We start from the raw sequence: 23459 nt of genomic DNA on the forward strand, positions 1-23459 counted from the left end.
CGGGAGAGCTGGGAGTGGGTGGCCGACCCTTTAGTTACGGTTATCTTGAAATATTACCCACAGCACTGGCCACGGCTGTGTCCGGGTCCGAGGTGCATGTAACACCTCACCTATAGCTGACAGGCTGTCTTGTTCCCTTCACGATGACGTAGCTGTCCGGAGTTGTGGCTTGCCGCCTCCGCCCAGGCGCCCCTAAAGCATCGGCCCTACCTCTAGCTTAGGAGGTCAAAACTGAGCCACAGTTTTAACTGGATGTGAACTGTTTTTGTGTCAGGGTAAGGACCTGTGTGTGAAGACCTGACAGCTTTCTAAGGAGCAGCCTCCAAGGAAAGTTGATTCTGTGATACATGACAAGACCACCGCACAGAATTGATCGGAACCAAGCAAAGTGCTTTATTATTGCAAGGAAATTGACATGCAGCGAAATTGCCCTCAAAGAAACTAGAACATAAGCAGACTTCCCAGCAGATCAAAACAGGCCCCATCTGCACGCTCCCGCACTGAACACGTGGTGTACATAGCCACTAGGCCACAAAATACATACTGTTTTTGAGGTAGGATCTATCTCTCTAGTCCAAGTTGACCTAGAACTCACTCTGTAGCCCTAGGCTGGCCTTGAACTCACAGTGGTCCTACCTTTGCCTCCCAAGCACTGAGATTAAAAGCATGGACCACTATGCCTAGCTCTCAAAGGCACAATTTGAAGACTATTTTCTTTCCTTTCCACAATGAAACTTGGAACTTGCCGGCAAGCCTAAAAGGAGAAAAGACTATAGAGGTGGATTTTTTTTTTTTTTTTTTTTTGTCTTTTGAGGTAGGGTCTCACTCTGGCCCATGCTGACCTGGAATTAACTATGTAGTCTTAGGCTGGCCTCAAACTCATGGTGATCCTCCTAACTCTGCCTTCCAGGTCCTGGGATTAAAGGCATTACCCAGCAATAGAAGTTTTTTGATTGTTGAGACAGGGTCTCACTGTTGCTCAACCTGGCTAGGAATTTATCTTCCTGCCTTAGTCTCCTGAGCACTGAAATTGTAAGTGTGGACATGGTACAAGGCAAAAAGACCAATTTTGAATTTTTATTTTATTATTGACTTGCAAGTGTGTGGGGGGGAACATTTGGGCCCCTTGTCACTGCAAACGAACTCCAGGTGCATGCATTATTACTTTGCATTTGGCTTTACATGAGTACTTGGGAATCAAACCCAGGCTTTGACTGCAATAGCCTTAACTGCTAAGCTATCTCTCCATCCCCAAAATCTTTGGGCCAGAAGTCCATGCATACTGATTTAAAGTAGATACAATGAATGCCATAGAATAGCATAAATATAAATTTGGAGATGCTGACCTTGATTGAGATAGAAGACACTTGAAGCACATTAGATTTGACAGCTTTATGCTTCAGACCAAATGAGTACACCAACTTTCTGCCACTCCATCAACTGAAGTGTAAAAAGTCTTTAAAGCCAAAACAGAAAACATTAAAAAAAAACAAAAACCTTTTTCTGTTAAGACAGTCAGACAGCGTGTTGGTGGTTACATACATTAAAATCCCGTGGTACATTCCCGCTGCAAACAACCACAGAGCACTGTATCTGCCCACCCACACCTGAGCAGACACTTCAGGAAACATGACTGGCTTTACCCGGGTCCGGATGGATCCTCGGTTCTCCAGCCTCAGAGTATCTAGGCCTCTGTGACAATTAGGTCTCTGGTGACTTGGAATGCAGCAATGAGGGAGCTCAACTGAATCTTCTCGTTGGTGCCAACAGAAAGTCTGTACCTGAAAACAACCAAACCAAGGTTAAGAACAAAGGCGAGCCCAACCCTGGCTGGGGTGAAGAGCAGGGCAGCACAGCAGCTACTGGGTGCTCGAGGGCACGGCTGTGGGGAACGGCCTCGATCGTGTGAGTATCCCCGGCAGCTTCTTCCTTAACACTGGTTCAGGAATGTGATTCAAACTGCTAAGGAGAAGTTAAAACTTAAAAACTTACCAATAGTAGGCTCTGAATTTGTCTTTATTCTAGCTTTACACCTATGCAGAGTTCATGTGACAAGGGCTATTTTTCTGCATTAGGAAGAATCAGGACGGTTGAGATATCTGTGGCGTGGACAGTACAGCAGGACACTGGAGGTTAACCTTGCCACCTTTTCAGTGCCCAGCCACAGGAGCATTCCTACCGCAGCGATGACAAGTGACCTAATTTGGACACTGCAAGCCAATGACTGTACATTGGAGCTGGCCTTTGCCAGCTTGAGCCCGATGCTCTCAACGATGGCTGCCAGCTTCACTGGGGGCTAATAACTGTTTACTGAGCTAGGCAAAGTGGAAAATTGAGTTTGTGTTTGCTTCCCCGCCCCCAGTATGCCAAAATGCCTTAATAACAGCTGGATGGCTGGTCGTCCTCAAGTGACCTAGATGTCTGATCTGAAGCTGGAATCCACTATAAGGGGAATATCCACGGAAGCAGCAGGGTTGAGCTGCTGAGACCCCTGGCTCAGACGTAAAGCTGGGTTTTCTCCTTTGAGCCTCCTCCACCCTCACATCACAGCCCACTTGGTACTGGGCTACCCCACAGAGAAGCGACGCGATGCAGACACAAAAGCTAGTCAGGCAAGTAGAAATCAAAACTGCCCAAAGGGCGGGCCAGTCAAAGAATCAAAGTTGGGGAAAATACTCACTCAATGTCTGCCATTTTGGTTAACAAATGTATTCGAACTGAAGATGGAAAGTCAACTGAGGGAAAAACAAAAATAAGTGAGGACTGTTATTCCTTACTTAAAAAAAAAAAAAGCCACAGAGGAAAAGTGTGAGTTTAAACATGATATACAGATAATGGAACTTCCTTTGTTTTCTGAAGTAGGGTTTTACTCTAGCCCAGGCTCACCTGGAACTGACTATGTAGTTTCAGGTTGGCCTTGAACTCAGTGATCTTCCTACTTCTGCCTCCCCAGTGCTTGGGTTAAAGGTGCATGCCACCACGCCTGGCTAGAAAATGGAACTTCTAATAAGTCTAGACAGCTAACAGGTGACAGTGAACTTGTGAGTTTCAGGCTAACCACAAGCTAACCAAGGCAAGAAGCTGAAAATGGTGTAAGTTTCATTGGGTCTCCCCACCCCTACTATTTGGTGATTTTTCATAGTGTATTTAGTTGTTCTTTAAAAAAGGACACATAGGGGCTGGAGAGAGAGGGCTTAGTGGCTAAGGGCTTGCCTGTGAAACCTAAGGATCCCGGTTCTAGGCTCAATTGGAGTTCGTTTGTAGTGGCTGGAGGCCTTGGTACACCCATTCTCTCTATCTGCCTTTTTCTCATATAAATAAAAAAATTTTTAAATTAAAAATAAAAAGACACACACACATGTATGACCGCCACAATCCTAACATGGATGTACCAACATGAGCTCACTTTACTGCCCCAGTTTTTTTTTTTTTTTTTGATTTTTTGAGGTAGGGTCTCACTCTGGCTCAGGCTGACCTGGAATTCACTATGTAGTCTCAGGGTGGCCTCGAACTCCCGGTGATCCTCCTACCTCTGCCTCCCCAGTGCTGGGATTAAAGGCGTGCACCACCATGCCCGGCTGTTTTTTTTTTTAAGGCAGGGTCTCACTCTAGCCCAGGCTGGGTTCAAACTCAATGTGACCCTCCTTCCTCAGCCTTCCATGTGCTGGGATTAAAGGCGTGTGCCACCATGTCCAGCTTACTGTCTCATTTTGGAAGCAAACCCTTCAGGTTCCACAGAGGCAAGGCCAGCACACATGACCTGTTTGGGCCCTTCCATTTATAGAAGGCGGCCAAGGAAGAGCTTCTTCTGGCGACTATGCAGGGGAGTGCTGAAGAGCCCCATCCTCTCAAATCAGGTGGGATGTCTGGATCTCCCTCAGGACTCATTTAATCAGCTAGGGGGTCACAGATGCTGCCCAGGTTAAGTCCCCAAGAAGAACTGGAGTAAAGGGAACTTAAGGCTCCCCTAATACTGATCGCTTTGATTTATGTGAAGCTAGATCGCCTTCTTGAGGACAGACTTCTTTCAGGAGCGTAAATTACGGAGCTGGGCCACCCTGAGACAACTACACAGTGAATTCCAGTCAAGATAGCCTAGCCTAGAGTGAGACCCTGCTTCAGGAAAAGAAAAAAAAACAAGAAAGTAAATTATGGGGTGAAGACATCGCTCAGTAGCCCAGTGCAGGTTCAGAATACGTTAACCCTGGGCTCAGATCCCGGCACAAAAGGGGAAAAGAGGGGGTGGGGATATAGCTCAATAGCTCAGTGCTTGCCTAGCACATGAGGGCCCTGAGTACAGTCACTTGGCAAAAAAGAAAAAAAAAAAAAAAAAGAAAGATTAAAATATATTTTATTGGGGCTGGAGAGATGGCTTAGTGGTCGAGGCACTTGTCTGCAAGGCCTAAGTAAGGACCCAGGTTCGATTCCCAGTACCCAAGTAAGGCAAATGCATAATTGGTGATCTGGAGTTCATTTGCAGTGGCTGGAGGCCCTAGCCCATCCATTCTCTCTGCCTCTTTCTGTCAAAATTAAAAAAAAAAAATTATTAACTTACTTTCCATTAGAGAGAGAATGAGAATAGGAATGCCAGGGCCTCTTGCCACGACAAACTCACTCCAGATGCATGTGCCACTTTGTGCACCTGGCTTTATGTGAGTAGTAGAGAATTAAACCCAGGCTGGCATTTCAAGCAAGCACCTTTAACTCCTAAGCCATCTCCTCAGTCTTAAAGATTTAAAATATACTACTTATTGCTACAATATTCAGACCACTCAAGGAAACAGCCTGCAAGAGTTTCCTTCTATTCACCCCACCAACTTTAGAAATTCAAAGGTTTTTGGAAGTTTTAAACAGCAACTCAGAGTCACCAAAAAGATAAGGGGTCAGACACTTCAGCCCTGCATCTTTGCTCAAGAACAAAGCTTTGCACTTGATTCTAACATCCTGAAGTGTGCAAGCTCCCACCCCCTCCCCACACACCCCTAGGTGTGCGGGCTCCTCTCCCACAGCTCAGTGCAGTTACCTCTGTGCACAAACAGGTGAATCTCGGTCAGGATGTCATGTAACGCCAGCCCCTTCAGAGTCTTCAGCTCGGTGATATCTGGGGAGGAATAGCTAAGGTGACAAAGGTGAATCCCAACCCTGAGTGGCTTCAAAGCAGGCTGTTTCTCTTTCCAGGCCGCTGTGCATGTCAGGTGCAATGCTCACTTTTCCAGTTGTCTTTAATTGAGGCATTCTAAGAAGTACACTTAAAACCAGGTGTGGTGGCGCACGCCTTTAATCCCAGCACTCGGAAAGCAGAGGTAGGACGATCACCATGAGTTCCAAGCCATCCTGAGACTACAGAGTTAATTCCAGTTCTGCCTGAGCTAGAGTGAGACCCTACCTCAAAAAACCAAAAATAATAAATAAATAAAAAGTACACTTACACCTCCTGGCAGACAACAGGGCAAAATACATCCTTCAAAGGGTTTCACACCATTATTCTTGGCCATGATTCCATTTCACAGCAAATAACAACATCCTTAAAAATGACTGTGGGCTGGAGAGGTGGCTCATTTGGTACAGTGCTTGTCTAACATGCACAAAGCCCTGGGCTTGAGCTCTAACACCGTATAATAAAAAATAATAACAATGGGCTGGGGCTGGAGGGATGGCTTAGCTGCTAAGGTGCTTGCCTGCAAAGCCAAAGGACCTTGATTCGATTCCCCAGGACCCACATAAGCCAGGTGCACAAGGTGGCACATACATCTGGAGTTCGTTTGTAGTAGCTGGAAGCTCTGGTGCACCCACTCTCTCTCTCTCTCTCTCTCTCTCTCTGTCTGTCTCTTTCCCTCTCTTGCTCTCTCAAATAATTGAATTTTTTTTTAAAAGGGCTGCTCTCTCATAAATAAAAAACAAAGGCCAGTCTGTTGGGCTTACCTCAAAATAAAGGGGGCTGGGGACATGGCTTAGCAGTTAAGGTGTATGCCTGCAAAGCCTAAGGACCAGGTTCAACTCCCCAAAACCCTAAGCCAGATGCACAAGGTGGCATATGCGCACTAGGTGGCACTTAGGTCTGGAGTTCATTTGCAGTGGCTAAGGCTCTGGCATGCCAATTCTCTCCCTCACAAATTAAACAAACAAACAAAAATATGTATGGGCTGGAGAAATGGCTCAGCAGTTAAGGCATCTGCCTGCAAAGCCAGGTGACCCAGGTCCACTTCCCTATGACCCGCGTAAAGCCAGATGCACTAAGTGGCACATGCGGCTCAGTCGCTTTGCAGTGGTTGGAGGCTCTGGTGTGCCCTTTCTCTCTCTTTCTCATTCTCTTCGCAAATAACTACAGATTGTATCTTCCACCTCAAGGCCGAACTTTTCCCTCCCATGTGCAAGCAAAACTGCTTCCAGCCCCACAAAGGCCGCAGCCGCTGTGAAAGAGCTGTGGGGCGAGAGACAAAGACATCCATCTGTGGTCACCTGCTCCCCCAAGCTGACCAGGGAGATGTAGGTGTTGGCTTCAGCTGAGGTTCCAGGCCTGCGCCTGGCAGTGGTCACTGGAAAGGATACTTCGGTAGGCCGTGGTGAAGTCTTGATTCAGCATCCAGTCCAGAATGTTCGCGATGTCCGACTTGAGCGGGTGCCCAGTGCAGGTGTAGACAGTCTCCTCTGTCACCTTCCCAAAGGCCATGTTGGTACTCTGTGCAGACAGAGGGGACCCCAGTGGATGTCAGCTGCCCTACTGGCGGTGACCGGGGCGAGCTCACTGCAGCAGTGCCGTGATACGGCCCAGGTCAGCACAAGCCCGTGTCCACACTGACATGCTTGTCCTCTCCCATGAAGGCTGCTGGGCTGGCTGGGAGGCCTGCAGGACACTCCTGCCACAGCCTTGGTTGCAGCAAATGATTCAGTGAATAAAACACAAAGGCCGGGGGAGGAGTTCGGGTACATGATGAAGTTCTAGATTTCTGAATGTACAGACTGGCTGTTTGTCCATCCGTCTTTCTCTTTCTTTTTTTTCTCTCCCTTTTTCTTAATGGGTGTGCCAGGGCCTCCAGCCACTGCAGATGAACTCCAGCTACATGTGCCACCTTGTGCATCTAGCTTATGTGGGTACTGGGGAATTGAATTTGGGTCCTTAGGCCTCTCAGGCAAATACCTTAACTGGTAAGCCATCTCTCTGGCCCCTCATCTTTCTTAAGAAACTATTTCAAGGGGCCGGAGAGATGGCTTAGCAGCTAAGGTGTTTGCCTGAGAAGCCTAAGGACCCAGGTTTGATTACTCAGGACCCATGTAAGCCAGATATGGTGGTGCACGTGTTTGGAGTTCGTTTGCAGTGGCTTGAGACCCCAGTGTGCCCATCCTCTCTCATCAAATAAAAAGTAAAATATTTTTTAAAAATAAATTTCTTGTTAAAAAAAAAAAAAAACTATTTCAAAACAATGACTGGAGATGTTTCAAAGCAATGACCCGAGAAGTGCTTGGACTGGGGCCATACCTGCAAGATGTTCAGAGCCCTTCGCATGTCTCCACTGGACAGAGTGACAAGGGCCTTCATTCCATCTTCAGTTATATCAACTCTGCAAGGAAACATGCAAAGGGGTTCATGAGACCCCACTGAGAGTACAAACATTTCCCACATGGAAGGAGAGGGCTGTGAATGATTAGAGCTTTAAAGAATGAAAGGGGTGTGGGAGAGATGGCTCAGCAGTTAATACACTTGCCTGTGAAGCCCAAGGACCCAAGGTTCGACTCCCCAGTACCCATGTAAGCCAGATGCACAAGGGGGTGCACACATCTGGAGTTTGTTTGCAGTGGATGGAGGCCCTGGAATGCTCATGCACTTTTTCTCTCAATACGTAATCTTATTTTTATTTACTTATTTATTTTGGTTTGAAGTAGGGTTTCACTCTAGCCCAGGCTGACCTGGAATTCATTATGCAGTCTCAGGGTGGCCTTGAACTCACAGTGACCCTCCTACCTCTGCCTCCCAAGTGCTGGGATTAAAGGCATGTGCACCACACCTGGCTTAAATATTTCTTTAAACAAGAATGAAAGGGGCTAGGGAAATGTCTCAGAGGGTAAGCAAGTGTGACAACCTCAGTTCAGATTCCCAGAACCCAGGTAAAGACGAACGCAGTAGCAAGTGTCGGTAATCCTGGTGTGCCACAGGCAGAGAAACAGGAGAATCCCTGGCAGTTAGCGGGCCAACACGGCAGGGAAGAACAGGACCGCTTCTCAAACGAGGCGGAAGGCAAAGACCAAGGCCAAGGATGTCTTCTGACTCCACACTCCAGCATGTGCACACCTGTGCTCACACTCAAATGTGAACACACCCACCATACCATGTGCACACCTGTGCTCACACTCAAATGTGAACACACCCACCATACCATGTGCACACCTGTGCTCACACTCCAACATGAATATACATACTGTACCGTGTGCATACTTGTACTCACAAACATGAACACACCCAGATTTAAAAAAGAAAAAAAAAAAAAAAAAGAATAGGGCTGGAGAGATGTTTTTGTGTTTAAAGGCACTTGCTTACAAAACCTGATGGCCTGGGTTCAATTCTCCTGTACCCACATAAAGCCAGATACACAAAGTATCTGGAGTGTGTTTGCAGTGTCAGAATGCCAATTGCCCCCTCCTTGCAAATAATCAATTAAAATATTTTTTGGGGGGGGACTGTAGAGATGGCTTAGCAGTTAGGCGTTTGCCTGCAAAGCCATGGTACCTTGTTCAATTCTCCAGGACCCACGTAAGCCAGATAAGCCAGATGCACAAGGGGACGCATGCATCTGGAGTTCGTTTGCAGTGGCTAGAGGCCCTGGCATGCCCATTATCTCCCACTGACTCTTTCTTTCTGTCTCAATAAAAAAAAATAATAAAAAGTTAAAATATATATATATATATATATTTTAAAAAGCCAGATGTGGAGGCGCACATCTTTAATCCTAGCCATCAAGAGGCAGAAGTAGGAAAATCATTGTGAGTTCAAGGCCACTCTGAGACTACATAGTGAATTCCAGGTCAGCCTGGGCTAGAGCATGACCCTACCTCGACACCCTCAACCCCCCAAAATTAAAAAACAAACAAACAACAAAAACAAACCAGGGCTATTTTATACAACATCTAGAAATCACTTTGGTTAGGGACGTGGGCTCACACGAGCAGCCTCTGCACTAACTGGCTGTGGTTGATGCTTTCTGCGAGGAAGAGCCCCAGCATGACCCATGACCCAGGGCCGGGCATCTCCTCGAAACACACGGCTGCTCAGTAAGCTACTGGTCTGGCATCCTATCGCCCAGAAGTTGTGTCTTGGAACCTCCCTGCTCATCATTAAAGCTGGCAGAGGCGAGGGACTGGGGCCATGGGCAGTAAAGAGGACAAGATCAAGGAAAAGCAAACAGCTTAGGAGAAAGAGTCTAGGACCTTGGGGAAAATGGCAGCAGTCGGCGGTCCCCAAGAGTTCCCGGGTGCCCCGCATGCTGCCCACTCACCCCAGGGACCTCCACTCCGGTCAGCCCCCAAGACCCTCGTCCACTCCTGACTCACAGTACTCACTTCTCTTCCTCTATGACGTGCTCCAGGCGGGGAACCATGAGTTCTGGCGTCAGGGGACCAAACCGGAACCTCGTGCATCGCGACTGCAGGGCGGGGATAATCTTGGACAGATAGTTACAGATGAGGCAAAACCTGGTATTTTCTGTGAACTTCTCAATCACTGGAGAGGAAAGACAAACCACCTCACATCAAAGTCCATCTGATCCTTCAAAGGACCCAAAGCCCCTGTCAAGTGGAGGGGACAGGAAAAGTCTGAAACATGACGGGAGCAGAGAAGACACCTACAAAGAGGACAGGGCCGTGGTGGGTTCAGGAATAGATCCAACTCAGCCTCCATCCTTTTCAAGTTTGCTTTTTAAGAAAATATTTTAAAATATTTTATTAGAGAGAGAGAGAGAGAGAGAGAGAGAGAGCTGAGCATGGTGGCACATGCCTTTAATCCCAGCACTTGGGAGGCAGAGGTAGGAGGATCACCATGAGTTCGAGGCCACCCTGAGACTACACAGTGAATTCTAGGTCAGCCTGAGCTACAGCAAGACCCTACCTCAAAAAATCCAAAAAAGGAAAAAAAAAAAGAGAGAGAATGGGCACCCCAGGGCCTCTAGCCACTATAAATGAACTCCAGACACATGTGCCACCTTGTGCATCTACCTTACATGGGTACTGGGAAATCTAACCTGGGTCCTTTGCAGGCAAGCGCCTTAACCACTAAGCAATCTCTCCAGCCCCCTGCTTTTATTTTTTTTTTTTTAGCTTTTTGGAGGTAGGGTCTCTATCTATCCCAGGCTGACCTACATTTACTATGTAGCTTCTGGGTGGCCTCGAACTCATGGTGATCCTCCTACCTCTGCCTCCCGAGTGCTGGGATTAAAGGCGTGTGCTACCATGCCTGACTTGCTTTTGATTTTTTGAGACAAGACCTCACTCAGTAGCCCAGGCTGACCTCCAAGTCTCAGTGAGCCCACACACTGGGATTACGGACATCAGCTACCATGTCTAGCCTACCATTGTTGTTTCAAAGTTAACAGGATTTCACAAAATGCTTTTTTTAAAAAAAAAAATAATAATAATCTGCCACAATGCTGGCACTCTTGCCACTTGATCCCTCCAAGTTTGAGATCTGGTATGTGAGACCATCCTTTTGTATAAGCCGTTTATGACAGCCTGACAACGGCCCACCTTCCCTGGGCAGGAGGAGGAGGCACCTTCTAGTGGCCCTTGTCTGAAAGCCCAAGAATGCTTAGAAGGAGCAGTAACCAGAGCTGAAAGATGCATAGGACATTGGTGTCACGCTGCAGGGACCCAGTGTCCCTGCACAGGGATCTGCCTGCCCACAGACAGTCACTCTGCACAGCAAGATGCTGAAGGAAGACTGCCAATGCTCTCAGGACCAGAAGACATTCTAATCATCATCCTCCCCCTCCTCCCCCTCCCCAACCGGCGCTGTGATCCACGCCTTACCTCCCTCCCAACTGCTCAAGGCTGCTCCTCTCTGAAAGCATTTCCCTTGGAGCCTCAGTGGAAGATGCTCCTACCAGAGTCCTTTCACTAGTCCCACCAACAGAGGCAAATCTCAGGGTTTGCTCCTCTCCCCAGAGTCACTCCCTCAGCAAGCGGGGAAGGACTGTCGGCTTTCTGACACCCACCACGTTCCAGAGAGTCTTCCCTGGCTTGACCGAGGGCAGGTCAGCCGAGTCCTTTAGGAACGAAAGACTTTGTGTACCCCCCACTGAATGACACAAATTCCCAATCTGGAGCTGAACGCAGGCATGGAGGATAAGATTTGAGGCTGGGCATACTCAAGTCCTTGCAGAGCCATGTCCTTAGGCTGCTGAAGGGGACCTAACCATGGGACTGTCTTGTCTGGGATGACAGAGGAGGCCCTGGACTAGAGGATGAACTCACACCTAGAATAACTAGTTTATTTATTTGTTTTCTTGAGGGTCTCACTCTTGCCCAGGCTAACCTGGAATTCACTTTGTAGTCTCAGGCTGGCCTCGAACTCACAGTGATCCTCCTACCTTGGCCTGGTGCTGGGATTCTGGGATTAAAGGTATGCGCCACCATGCCTGGACAGAATGACAAATTTAACTTTCAGGGTGCTCCGTGGCCAACATGGCGGCCTGAGCAGCCGTTCTTACCTCGTCTCAGGGCGTTCTGTGCGTCTTGAGTCATAGCGTCAGCTTCGTCCAGAATCACGAGCTTAAACCCTTTCCTAGGAAAACGAGCCCATGTCTGAGATCCAGCAGTCTCTCTGTGACACCAAGGCCATCAAACCTTCTGATCAAGTTTACCCCTCCCGGACCTGGCTAGGCTGATGCCTGGGCTCACACAGACAGGAAAAACGAATGCCCTGTAATGCCTTTGGCCTTCAGGGTTAAGTGAGGTCTAACCTGACTTGGGCAGCACTCTGTCTATGTCTTCCTTCCTCATGGAATCCTATTTTTATTTGACAGAGAAACATGGAGAGAGAGAGAATGGGCATGCCAGGGCCTCCAGCCACTGCAAATGAACTCCAGATGCATGTGCCCCCTTGTGCATCTGGCTTACATGAGCCCTGGGGAACTGAACCTGGGTCCTTTGGCTTTGTAGGCCAACGCCTTAACCACTAAGCCACCCTCCAGCCTGGTATGCTTTTTTTTTTTGAGAGCATGACAAATACAAACTCCATCTGAGCCACGCCATCTGCTTTTCCTACCTCCCCCATGGATTCATCTTTTCACCTTTTCCTGTTTTAATTGCTACCCCAGCCATCCTTTCTATCTTTGTTCCTGTTTAAATTCAAACCAGCACACCCAGCCTTGAAAGTAATCCAGGGCTGGAGAGATGGCTCACCAGTTAAGGCGCTTGCCTGCAAAGCCTAAGAACCCATGATTGATTCCCCAGGCACATGTGTCTGGAGTGCATTTGCAGTGGTTAGAGAGGCCCTGGTGCGCCCATCCTCTCTTACTGTCTATTTGCCTCTTTCTCTCAAATAATAAAATATTTTGAAGGTAATCCCTCCTTAGCTAACACCAACTTGTTAATGTTCACAAAAGGGCTACTGATGTGGTTTAGGTAGTAATTCATCTTACCATTTGCACTAAACATTTCTTTCAAACATTTCAGACATCTCTCTAGGCCTCTTCTTTCATAGAGAGGGGGGGGATGGAGGAAGAGAGGGAGAGAGGGGGGACAGGGGAAGAGAGAAACACAGAGGGAGAAAGAGGCAGATAGAGAGAGCCTTTAGCATCTGGCTTACATGGATCCTGGGGACTTGAACCTGGGTCCTTTGGCTTTGTAGGCAGTGCCTTTATTACTAAGTCATCTCTCCTGCCCTTACACTAAACATTTCTTACCAAATTTGCTGAACTTTGTTTTTTTTTCATAAGTTTCTGACAAGTCACACCTTTTAAAAACAAACTGTACTATTCACTGATCTGAATCTCTGTGGGAAGAAATTACTGAAACTCATTCTTACTTAAAAATGGTCCTTGTACTGGCAAAGCTCAAGATTGGTCCCCGAACAATGTCTATTCCTCGGTCATCTGAAGCGTTGAGCTACATGTGGAAAAGAGAGGATAGGGTGAGGAACAGCATGCATTCTATATGAGAGGCCACGGTGAGGAACGCTACACATCCTCCGTGTGGAGGAGAGAGGCCACGGTGAGGAACGCTACGCATCCTCCGTGGGAGGAGAGGTGACAGTGAAGAACACTATCCATTCTTGGCTTCATGGTATCTTTCCATCAACCCAGCCTTCATTACCTAGTTTCCAGGTCTAACGAAAGCTAAGAGACCAGGACAACAACAACAAAATAATAAAATAAATAAAATTGGAGAGGGAGAAAAGGGAGTGTTAGGAAGGGATTAAGATCATGGCATTTTGTCTTTATTTATGGAAGCTGTCAATAAAAGTAAAAAAAAAAAAAAGTTGTGCTGGGCATGGTGACTCATGGCCTGCAATGCCAGTACTCAGGAGACAGAGGTAGGAGGATTGCTGTGAGGCCACCCTGAGACTACATAGCGAATTTCAGGTCAGCCTGGGCTAGAGTTAGACTCTACCTCAATAAACCAAAAAGAAAAAAGAAAAAGTTGAACTAAACCATCACTTAACATTCTGAAAAGCAAATGACTTTTCTCCTGACCTTAAAGGTCAATCTCTCCACCACTCATACATTTGGGAAATAACCACTGGCCTGGTTGTCCTGATAAAACCCCTGCCATGAGCGAGATGATGTTAAGTTACCGTGACCTGAGGTTACCGTGTTTGGAACACTGGAAAGTAAGACACTGGTGTCAGCAAAGAGCCGAGACCCATGTCTGAGAGTCAGCCACATGCCTTCCCTCCCCTCCTCTCCTTCCTGACCGTGCAATGTATGTCTACATGGGCACATGTATCCCCACATGTGGAGAGGTCAGGATAACCTTGGGGTGTTGGTTGTTGCCTTCTAACTTATGTGAGACATGATCTCTCTGCTATTTGCTGCTGTGATGCCAGACTAGCTGGCTTTGGGGTTCTCCCACCTCCACCTCCTGTTTCTATAGGCATACTGGGATTATAGACATATACGTCTCTCTGTGGGTTATGGGGGAGTCAGATGAACTCGGTCATAGGCATGCACAGCAAGTACTTTTAACCACTGAATCATCTCTTCAGTCCCTCTTTGTTTTGTTTTATTTTTATTATTTTTTTGGTTTTTCAAGGTGGGGTCTTGCTCTAGCCCAGGCTGACCTGGAATTCACTATGAAGTGCTAGGCTGACCTTGAACTCACAGTGATCCTCTGATCCTCCTACTTTTGCCTCCAGAGTTCTGGGATTAAAAGTGTGCACCACCATGCCTAGCTCTTTTCTTTATTTTAAACTTTATTTTTATTTATTTACTTATTTGAGCGAGAAGGAGAGAAGAGAATGGGCATACCAGGGCCTCCAGCCACTGCAAATGCACTCCAAATGCGTACGCCCCCTTGTGCATCTGGATTATGGTGGGTCCTGGGGAATCAAACCGAGGTCTTTTGGCTTTGCAGGCAAGTGCCTTAACCGCTAAGCCATCTCTCCAGACCCTAGCTAGCTCTTTTCCTTTGAGATAAGGTAGCATACAGCCCAAGCTGGCCTTGAGCTTGAAATGAGGATGACACTGAACACTGATCCCCTTGTCCTCACCACAATTGGCTTGTCTGCCTGGGTTCTAGGCCAGGGCTTTGGGCACTCTGCGAGCTGAGTTCACCCTCAGTCCCTCTCACATACTTTTCCGGCAAAAGACATCTTTTAGAGGTTTGCAATCTTAAGTGTAGCCGGCAAGGCCTCAGTAACACACAGATGTAACTTCTGAATGTACTAAGTTGAGGAAACTAAACAAAGACATTTTAAAAGGTATCGGAAGCCGGGTGTGGTGGGGCACGCCTGTCATCCCAGCACTCGGGAGGCAGGGTAGAAGGACTGCTGTGCGTGTGAGGACAGTCTGGGACTACATAGTGAATTCCAGGTCATCCTCGGCCAGAGTGAGACTTTGCCTTGAAACAAACAAACAAAATTAATAAAAGGTGTTGGGAAAACACAGGTTTAAGCCAGGTATGGAGGCTTATGCCTTTAATGCCAGCAATTGGGAGGCAGAGGTACGAAGATTGCTATAAGTTTGAGGCCACCCTGAGACTAATTCCAGGTCAGTCTGGGCTGGAGTGAAACCCTACCTTGGGGAAAAAAAAAAAAAAAAAACCCACACAAAAAAAAAAACCACAACAAAACAACAACAACAACAAAAAAACAGGTCTGGTCCATACCTATTTTCATCCCCATACCTGAAGGGGCTCAATCACTCCCTTCCTCACTTTGACCTCCCCTAGAGCTCTCATCAGCCAAACCAAACCAGCAGCCAGAGGGCAAGAGAGCCAATGGTCAGTGCAGCTCAGCTCGCTGGGCAGCACACTGACAGTGACTCTGAGTCAGCAGAAGCAAAGGTAAGAGGCAGCAGGCCCCAGCGCCTCGCAGAATGGGCATAACCCTAGTCACCTCCAAGACCATGGAGCCAAATTCTTTATCTTTGTATAGTTGCTTAGCGCAGGCGAGGATGGTGGACGTCTTTCCTGTCCCTGGAGGGCCGTAGAGAAGCAGGTGTGGTAGGCGGTCTTCGCTGATAAATTTCTGAACTGAGGGGCAGGAGGAAGGAGAGACATCATTGGTCTTTGGGGAGCCGTAGAGGCACTGAAGGACAGTGAGTGGGGATGACTGAACTTCAACCTGTTACAATATTCCAGTCAGGGCTGGAGACATGGCTCAACGGTTAAGGTGTTCACCTGCAAAGCCTAAGGACCCAGGTTTGATTCCTCCAGACCCACATAAGCCAGATGCACAAGGTAAGGCATGCTTCTTGAGTTTGTTTGCAGTGGCTACAGGCCCTGGCACACCTCTTCTCTCTTTCTCCCTCTCCCTCTATTGAATAAAATATTTTTTTAAAAATATTCCAGCCGGGCGTGGTGGTGCACGCCTTTAATCCCAGCACTCGGGAGGCAGAGGTAGGAGGATCGCCGTGAGTTCAAGGCCACCCTGAGACTACAGAGTTAATTCCAGGTCAGCCTGGACCAGAGTGAGACCCTACCCCAAAAAACAAAAACAAAAACAAAACAAAAAAAAAAATTCCAAAGCCAGGTGTGGTGGCACATGCCTTTAATCGCAGCACTTGGGAAGCAGAGGTAGGAGGATGGCCGTGAGTTTGAGGCCCCCCTGAGACTACATAGTTAATTCCAGGTTAGCCTGGACCAGAGTGAGACCTGACCTTGAAAAACAAAAACAAAACAATTCTAATCAGAGGCAAATGCAGGGAGGAAGACTCTCACAGCCACAACATGGTTTAAATATGCCGCCCACAGGCCCATATGTTGAACACTTGGTCCCCGGCTAGTGGCGCTATCTTGGGAGGTCTTGGAAAGCTTATCTTGGAAAGTTCAGAAGCTGGATTTTGCCGGAGCAAGTAGGTCATTGGGGGCATGTCTTTGACAGTTATACTTGGTCCCCAGTTCCTTCCTAGCTCACTACTTGCTGTCCCCCACAGTGTGAACAGCCTCCTCCGACACAAGCCCCAGCCACCACGAAGTTCAATCTCCCCTAAAGCCCAGAGTCAGTGGCGTCAAGGACCATGGTCTGAAACCTCTGAAAGAAGAGTAAAAATAAATTTCCCTTTAAATGGTCCTCCTGGGTATTTTTGGACACAGTTACGGAAAGGTCACCAGCATATGGTATTCTATACATCTTAATCAGATTCCTTTTTAAAAAAAATATATTTTATTAATTTGTTTATTTGAGGGGGGGGAAGAGGCAGATAGAGAAAAGGGCCACATCAGGGCCTCCAGCCATTGCAACTGAACTCCAGACACACATATCACTTTGTGCATCTGGCTTATGTGGGTCCTAGGGAATCGAACCTGGGTCCTTAGGCTTTGTAGGCAAGTGCTAAGCCATCTCTTCATACCTCAATTAGATTCTTTTGTCACTGCTCAGCAGAGACACACCACCAAGGAATTCCCACAAGTCCTTCAGCATCACAAGGGTAAAGGCCAAGAACGTGCGATACTCACTGGTACTCAGAATGTCCTGATGAGAAATGAGATCGTTCAGGGTCTGCGGCCGGTATTTCTCAACCCTGAAATGCAATTTGGCATGTGTCAGAATATATGCAAAGGCAGGTATATTTTCTTCTTTTTTTTAATTTTTAAATTTACTTGAGAGAAAGGAGAGAGAGACAGAATGGGTGCACTAGAGGCTTCAGCTATTGTATAAACTCCAGACGCATACATCACATGTGCATCTGGCTTATGTGGATCCTGAAGAATCAAACCTGGGTCCTTTGGTTTTGCAGACAAGCGCCTTAACAGCTGAGCCATCTCTCCAGCCTGGCAAGCATATTTTCTCATGTACAAAAGAATCCTTTCACATCCTAATTAAAAGAGGAAGATAAATAAATCTTGTTTTTTTTTTTTTTTTTTAAGGTGGGGGCTTGTTCTAGCCCAGGCTGACCTGAAATTCACTACATAATTAGTCTCAGGCTGGCTTCGAACTCACAGTAATCCTCCTGCCCCTGCCTCCTCAGTGCTGGGATTAAAGGTGTGTGCCACCATACCTGGCAGAAAGAGAGAATGGGGATGCCAGGGTCGTTAGACGTATGTGCCACTCTGTGCAACTGGCTTTATGTGGGTACTGGGGAATGGAACTCGGGCTGTTAGGCTTTGCAGGCAAGCACCTTAACCGCAGGGCCATCTCTCCAGCCCCGAGAAACAAACCTTTTCTTTGACTATACAGCAGTGGTCCTCGACCAGGGCAGTTTTGTCCTCTGCGGAACATCTGATAAAGCCCAGAGACATTGCTGGTTATTATAGGCAGGTAGACGTTGCTAGGAGCATTACAGTGCACAGAGCAGCACCCCACTGCGGCTCTCACTGTCAGCAGTGCCGAGGACGAAAACCTCAGCTGTAATGTCACCTTTCCAGCTATCTGTGGCTCACCTGGACTTGAATGAACACTAGCTACCTCAAGGTAGATTTGAAATTGAACTCATATTCAAATATCCATCAACAAGTGAGTGGATAGGTAACACACGCTTTCTGCATGAATGCAATACGACCCTCAGCTATCAAAAAGGAAGTGTTGAGTCATGCTACAACATGGATGAACCCCCCCCCAAAAAAGCCAGACACAAAACATACATTGTATGATTCCGCTTATGTGTATGCTTTGATTACAACTCAAAGTTCTGTGGGGTTTTTTTGTTGTTGTTGTTTGGTTGGTTTTATTTTAGTTATTTATTTTGATTTTTTTCGAGGTAGGGTCTCACTCTAGCCCAGGCCGACCTAGAATTCACTGTGTAGTCTTAGGGTAGCCTCGCACTCACGGCGATCCTCCTACCTCTGCCTCCCAAGTGCTGGGATTAAAAGCGTGCGTCACCACACCTGGTTTCCAACTCCAAGTTCTGTTTGCAACCATGATATAAACAAACATCAGAGGCTGGGGAGGTTGCTCAGAGGTTAAAGGAGCTTGCTTGCAAAACCTGGTAGTCCAGGGTTCAATTCCTCAGTACCTCATAAAGCCAGATGCACAAAGTGGTGCATGCATCTGTAAATTGTTAGCAGTGGCAGGAGGCCCTGGTGCACCCATTTTCTGTCTGTTTGCAAATAAATAATATTAAAAAGAGCACCTTAGACAAGAACAACTTAAGTTTTCCTAAACTGAGCCAAACCTTAGTCTTTAAGGCATCTCCAGCATATAGTTGTTGCAGCTAGAGGTTAAGAACGTTAGCTCAGGGCTGGAGAGATGGCTTAGTGGTTAAAGTACTTGCCCACAAAGCCTAAGGACCCAGGTTCAACTTCCCAGAACCCACATAAAGTTTGGTTGCAGTGGCAAGCGGCACCAGTGCCCTTTCATACTCTCTAATTTCCGTTTTCCTTTTTCTTTTTTTGGCTTTTTGAGATAGGGTCTTGCTCTAGCCCAGACTGACCTGGAATTCATTACGGAGACTTAAACTGGCCTCGAACTCATGACCCTCCTACCTCTGCCTCCCAAGTACTAGGATTACAGTTGTGTGCCACAACACCCGGCTCAATCAACATTTTTTTTTTTTTTAAAGAATGCAAGCTTGGGCTGGACAGATGGCTTAGCGGTTAAGCGCTTGCCTGTGAAGCCTAAGGACCCCGGTTCGAGGCTCGGTTCCCCAGGTCCCACGTTAGCCAGATGCACAAGGGGGCGCACGCGTCTGGAGTTCGTTTGCAGAGGCTGGAAGCCCTGGTGCGCCCATTCTCTCTCTCTCCCTCTATCTGTCTTTCTGTCTGTGTCTGTCGCTCTCAAATAAATAAATTAAAAAAAAAATAGAGAGGGCGTTTAAAAAAAAAATCTAAAAAAAAAAAACCGGATGGTAATGTTGTTATTGTTTTAATTTAAAATCGACCAATAGGGCTGGAGAGACGGCTTAGCAGTTAAGCGCTTGCCTGTGAAGCCTAAGGACCCCGGTTCGAGGCTCGGTTCCCCAGGTCCCACGTTAGCCAGATGCACAAGGGGGCGCACGCGTCTGGAGTTCGTTTGCAGAGGCTGGAAGCCCTGGTGCGCCCATTCTCTCTCTCTCCCTCTGTCTTTCTGTCTGTGTCTGTCGCTCTCAAATAAATAAATTAAAAAAAAAATAGAGAGGGCGTTTAAAAAAAAAATCTAAAAAAAAAAACCGGATGGTAATGTTGTTATTGTTTTAATTTAAAATCGACCAATAGGGCTGGAGAGACGGCTTAGCAGTTAAGCGCTTGCCTGTGAAGCCTAAGGACCCGGGTTCGAGGCTCGATACCTCAGGACCCACATTAGGCAGATGCACAAGGGGCGCACGCGTCTGGAGTTCGTTTGCAGTGGCTGGAGGTCCTGGTGCGCCTATTCTCCCTCTCTCTCTATCTGCCTCTTTCTCTCTGTGTCTGTTGCTTTCAAGTAAGTAAATAATTTTTTAAAAATCTGACCAGTAGGACTGGAGAAATGATCAGCGGTTATGGGAGTTTGCTTGCAAAGTTTGACAGCCCTGGTTCGATTCCCCAGTACCCATGTAAAGCCAGATGCACAAAGTGACATATGCATGTGAGTTTGTTTGCAGTGACAAGATGCCCTGGTGCGCCCATTCTCTCTGCTTTTTTTTTAAAAAAAAAATTATCGTATTACTTATTTACTTGATACAGAGGGACAGAGGGAGAGAGAGAATGGGCGCACCAGGGCATCCAGCCACTGCAAATGAACTCCAGATGCATGCGCCACGATGTGCATCTCGCTAACGTGGGACCTGGAGAATCGAACCTGGGCCCTTAGGCTTCGCAGGCATAGCGCCTTAACCGCTATGCCATCTCTCCAGGCCTTTTTTTTTTTTTTTAAATCAGCGTGGTAGGTTGTGGCAGGAGGGAAGGCTGTGGGGTGAGGAAGGGCAATGCCAGGTGCAGGAAGACAAGGCTGCAACCCCTTGGGCTGTCGCTCGGCTTTCACGAAAGCCACGTGCCACGCTGGCAAGTGGGCTGGGTCTTGGCAAAGGCTTAACCAGCGGGGAGGGCACCGGGAAGGGGGTGTCAAGGCAAACCGGGGTGTCTCGCCCCTGCGCAGGTCCCCTCCCGGCCTCCTACCAGGGCAGGTTCCTGATCTTGGCCGCCGCGGGCTGCTGCTGCTGCTTGGGCGCTGACGTCTCCATGACGACAAGGCGAAGGTGGCCGGGGCCGCCGTGTCCCCTCAAAACCCCAGCAACTAAGGCCAGCCACACGGCCTGACCCCCAGGACCTCAGCTCTCAGAGTTCGCGCGCAAACCCAACTCTCGCGAGACCTCGCTTCAAGCTTCCGACTTCCTCGCTGGGTCCCGCCTCCTCCCTCCCCGTTGCTAAGGCACCGGTTGCCAAGTTACCGGGGCCTCCATCCTCCGCCGGGCTCCGCCCCTGCCTGCAGCCTGCGCAGAGCGTTCTCTGATGCCCAGGGGCTTCCAGGTAAGCCCGGCCCCTGCAGCCCAAGTGCAAAGGAAGGCATGGAGGTCAAGGCCCAGATTCCTGCGGGTCACCAAGGTTCAAGCACTGAGGGGCCAAAGAACAGAAAATTGTTAGAGCCAGAAACAGTTCGGGGACTGGGGAAGTGGCTCAGTGGGCCCTGGGTTCCATTCCCAGCATGCCTGCCCCCTCTCTCCCTCCTCCCCCGTGCAAGTCTACACACATACACACACACACACACACACACACACGCATACACACACGCATACACAAAACACACACTGGGGCTGGGGGTGTGGCTCTGGGGTCCCTGGGTTCCATTCCCAGCACCCCTGCCCTCTCTCTCCCCCTCCCCCGTGTGCAAGTCTACATGGACACACACACACACACACACACACACACACACACATTGCCTATAAAGAAAAAAGGCCTTTCAGTACCAAACAAGGAGAACTTTCGGACATGAGACTCCAAATGTAGCTGTCAGTTACTACTTCCTGAGTTCATGTCCCTCACTCAATCCTGTTTTGAAGAGCAACCTCCCCAAACGATTCAAAATGAAAACAAACAGATTAACTTTCCACTGGGCTAGTATGTGTATGTGGGGAAGGGGTAACAAGACCTCTGCAGTAGTTTGTATGTCCCATTCTCTCTCTGTCTCTCCTTACAAATAAATAAATAAAACATTTAAAAAAAAACCGGGCTGGAGGGATTGCTTAGTGGTTAAGGCATTTGCCTGCAAAGCCTAAGGACCCAGGTTCGATTCCCCAGGACCCACATTAGCCAGATGCACAAGGGGGTGCATGCCTCTGGAGTTCGTTTACAGTGGCTGGAGATCCTGGAGCATCCGTTCTCTCTCTCTTTCTCTCTTCCTCTGTCAAATAAATAAAAATAAATATTAAAAAAAACCCTCAAGGATTTGGTGAGGCTGTGACATGGTCTGGTTGTCATTCAGCCACCATGGTAAAAGAGAGAGAGAGAAGAGAGACAGAGAGAATGGACATGCCAGGGCCCCCAGCAAACGAGCTCCAGACCCATGTGCCACTTTGTGATTCTGGCTTTATGTGGGTGCTGAGGAATTGAACCCAGGCTGCTTTGCTAGCAAGCACCTTTAAGCACGGAGCCATCTCTCCAGTCCATGAAGCCCAAACTTCTGTCAGTGGCTGCGTGTTATAGGTGTGTTAACTCATTTGTTCAGTTGGCACAAGGAACAGAAGGAACTCTACCAGGGGCCTGATTCCAGAGCCCTCTCCTAGCCACAGTGCTGCGAACCTCAGGCCAATTGCAGCAACCTTCTCCCCCGGGAACTTGTTAGAAATGGTAATGAATCCTCTCCTCACTCCGAACCCATCAAATCTGAAACTGCTCAGGTGGGGCCCCACCTGCGTTGTAATAAAACCCTCAGGGAGTTCTGACTCACTCAAGTGTGAGGGCTGTTCACAACCGTGTTTGCTTCTCAGGCTTCAAACTTCCCTGACTTCACTTTCTTTTTAAACAATTATTTCTATAATAGTTATTCAATATCATTTATGAAAAATATGTTGAGACCTTTATTATATGAACATACTGCGAATTGGTTGAATTCCCACCAAGTTATCCTCTTAGGCCCCTATCCTTTGCCTCCATTCCCCTGTGGCTCTCCTTATTGGCGTAGCTGTAATCACTGTGGGGTCATGTTCGCCCCAGTCAGTTCCTGTAAGGAGAGCAGTGCCTCACAGTGCACCTTCCCACCCTGTGGCTCTTACATTCATTCTGCCTGCCTCTTTCTCAATGTTTCGTGAGCCATGGAGAGCATGTTAGGAGGCTCCTTTGGTGTTGAGCATTCTTCATCCTCTCATTTTCTGTTTTGAGGAGTTTTGAGTCTCCTCCGTGTCTACTGCCACCTCCCTGGTGGAGGCTTTCAGGCTAGCAGTGAAAGCAGCTCTCAGGTTGTTTTAAAAATTATTTTATTTGAGGGCTGGAGAGGTGGCTTAGCGGTTAAGCGCTTGCCTGTGAAGCCTAAGGACCCCCGTTCGAGGCTCGGTTCCCCAGGTCCCACGTTAGCCAGATGCACAAGGGGGCGCACGCGTCTGGAGTTCGTTTGCAGAGGCTGGAAGCCCTGGCGCGCCCATTCTCTCTCTCTCCCTCTATCTGTCTTTCTCTCTGTGTCTGTCGTTCTCAAATAAATAAATAAAATTAAAAAAAAATTATTTTATTTGATGGGCTGGAGAGATGGCTTAGCGGTTAAGCGCTTGCCTGTGAAGCCTAAGGACCCCAGTTCAAGGCTCAATTCCCCAGGACCCACGTTAGCCAGATGCACAAGGGGGCGCACGCGTCTGGAGTTCATTTGCAGAGGCTGGAAGCCCTGGCGCGCCCATTCGCTCTCTCTTCCTCTATCTGTCTTTCTCTCTGTGTCTGTCACTCTCAAATAAACAAATAAATAAATAAATAAATAAAAATTAAAAAAAAATTATTTT

At 47.9% G+C, this 23459-nt stretch overlaps 1 protein-coding gene across 2 annotated transcripts; it reads right to left on the reverse strand.

Annotated features, from left to right (window-relative positions):
- Positions 1-369: 369 nt before the first annotated feature.
- Rfc5 (replication factor C subunit 5) lies at positions 370-20832 on the reverse strand. Of its 2 annotated transcripts, XM_045132311.1 has the most exons (11): positions 20656-20832; positions 17104-17168; positions 15542-15678; positions 13013-13092; positions 11694-11767; positions 9553-9712; positions 7478-7559; positions 6550-6679; positions 5024-5101; positions 2681-2735; positions 370-1781 (listed from the first exon to the last, which is right to left on the reverse strand). In XM_045132311.1, the coding sequence occupies exons 1-11, from the start codon at positions 20718-20720 to the stop codon at positions 1685-1687; spliced, it is 1023 nt and encodes a 340-aa protein (XP_044988246.1). In that variant the 5' UTR covers positions 20721-20832; the 3' UTR covers positions 370-1684. The 2 variants fall into 2 exon arrangements, 1 of the variants encoding a protein (XP_044988246.1); XR_006633173.1 differs by lacking the exon at positions 370-1781 and having other exon boundaries at positions 2679-2735; positions 6460-6679.
- Between the last annotated feature and the right edge of the window lie 2627 nt (positions 20833-23459).

This window comes from Jaculus jaculus, chromosome 13 (genome assembly GCF_020740685.1).
Source record: "Jaculus jaculus isolate mJacJac1 chromosome 13, mJacJac1.mat.Y.cur, whole genome shotgun sequence".
NCBI classification, from domain to species: domain Eukaryota; kingdom Metazoa; phylum Chordata; class Mammalia; order Rodentia; family Dipodidae; genus Jaculus; species Jaculus jaculus.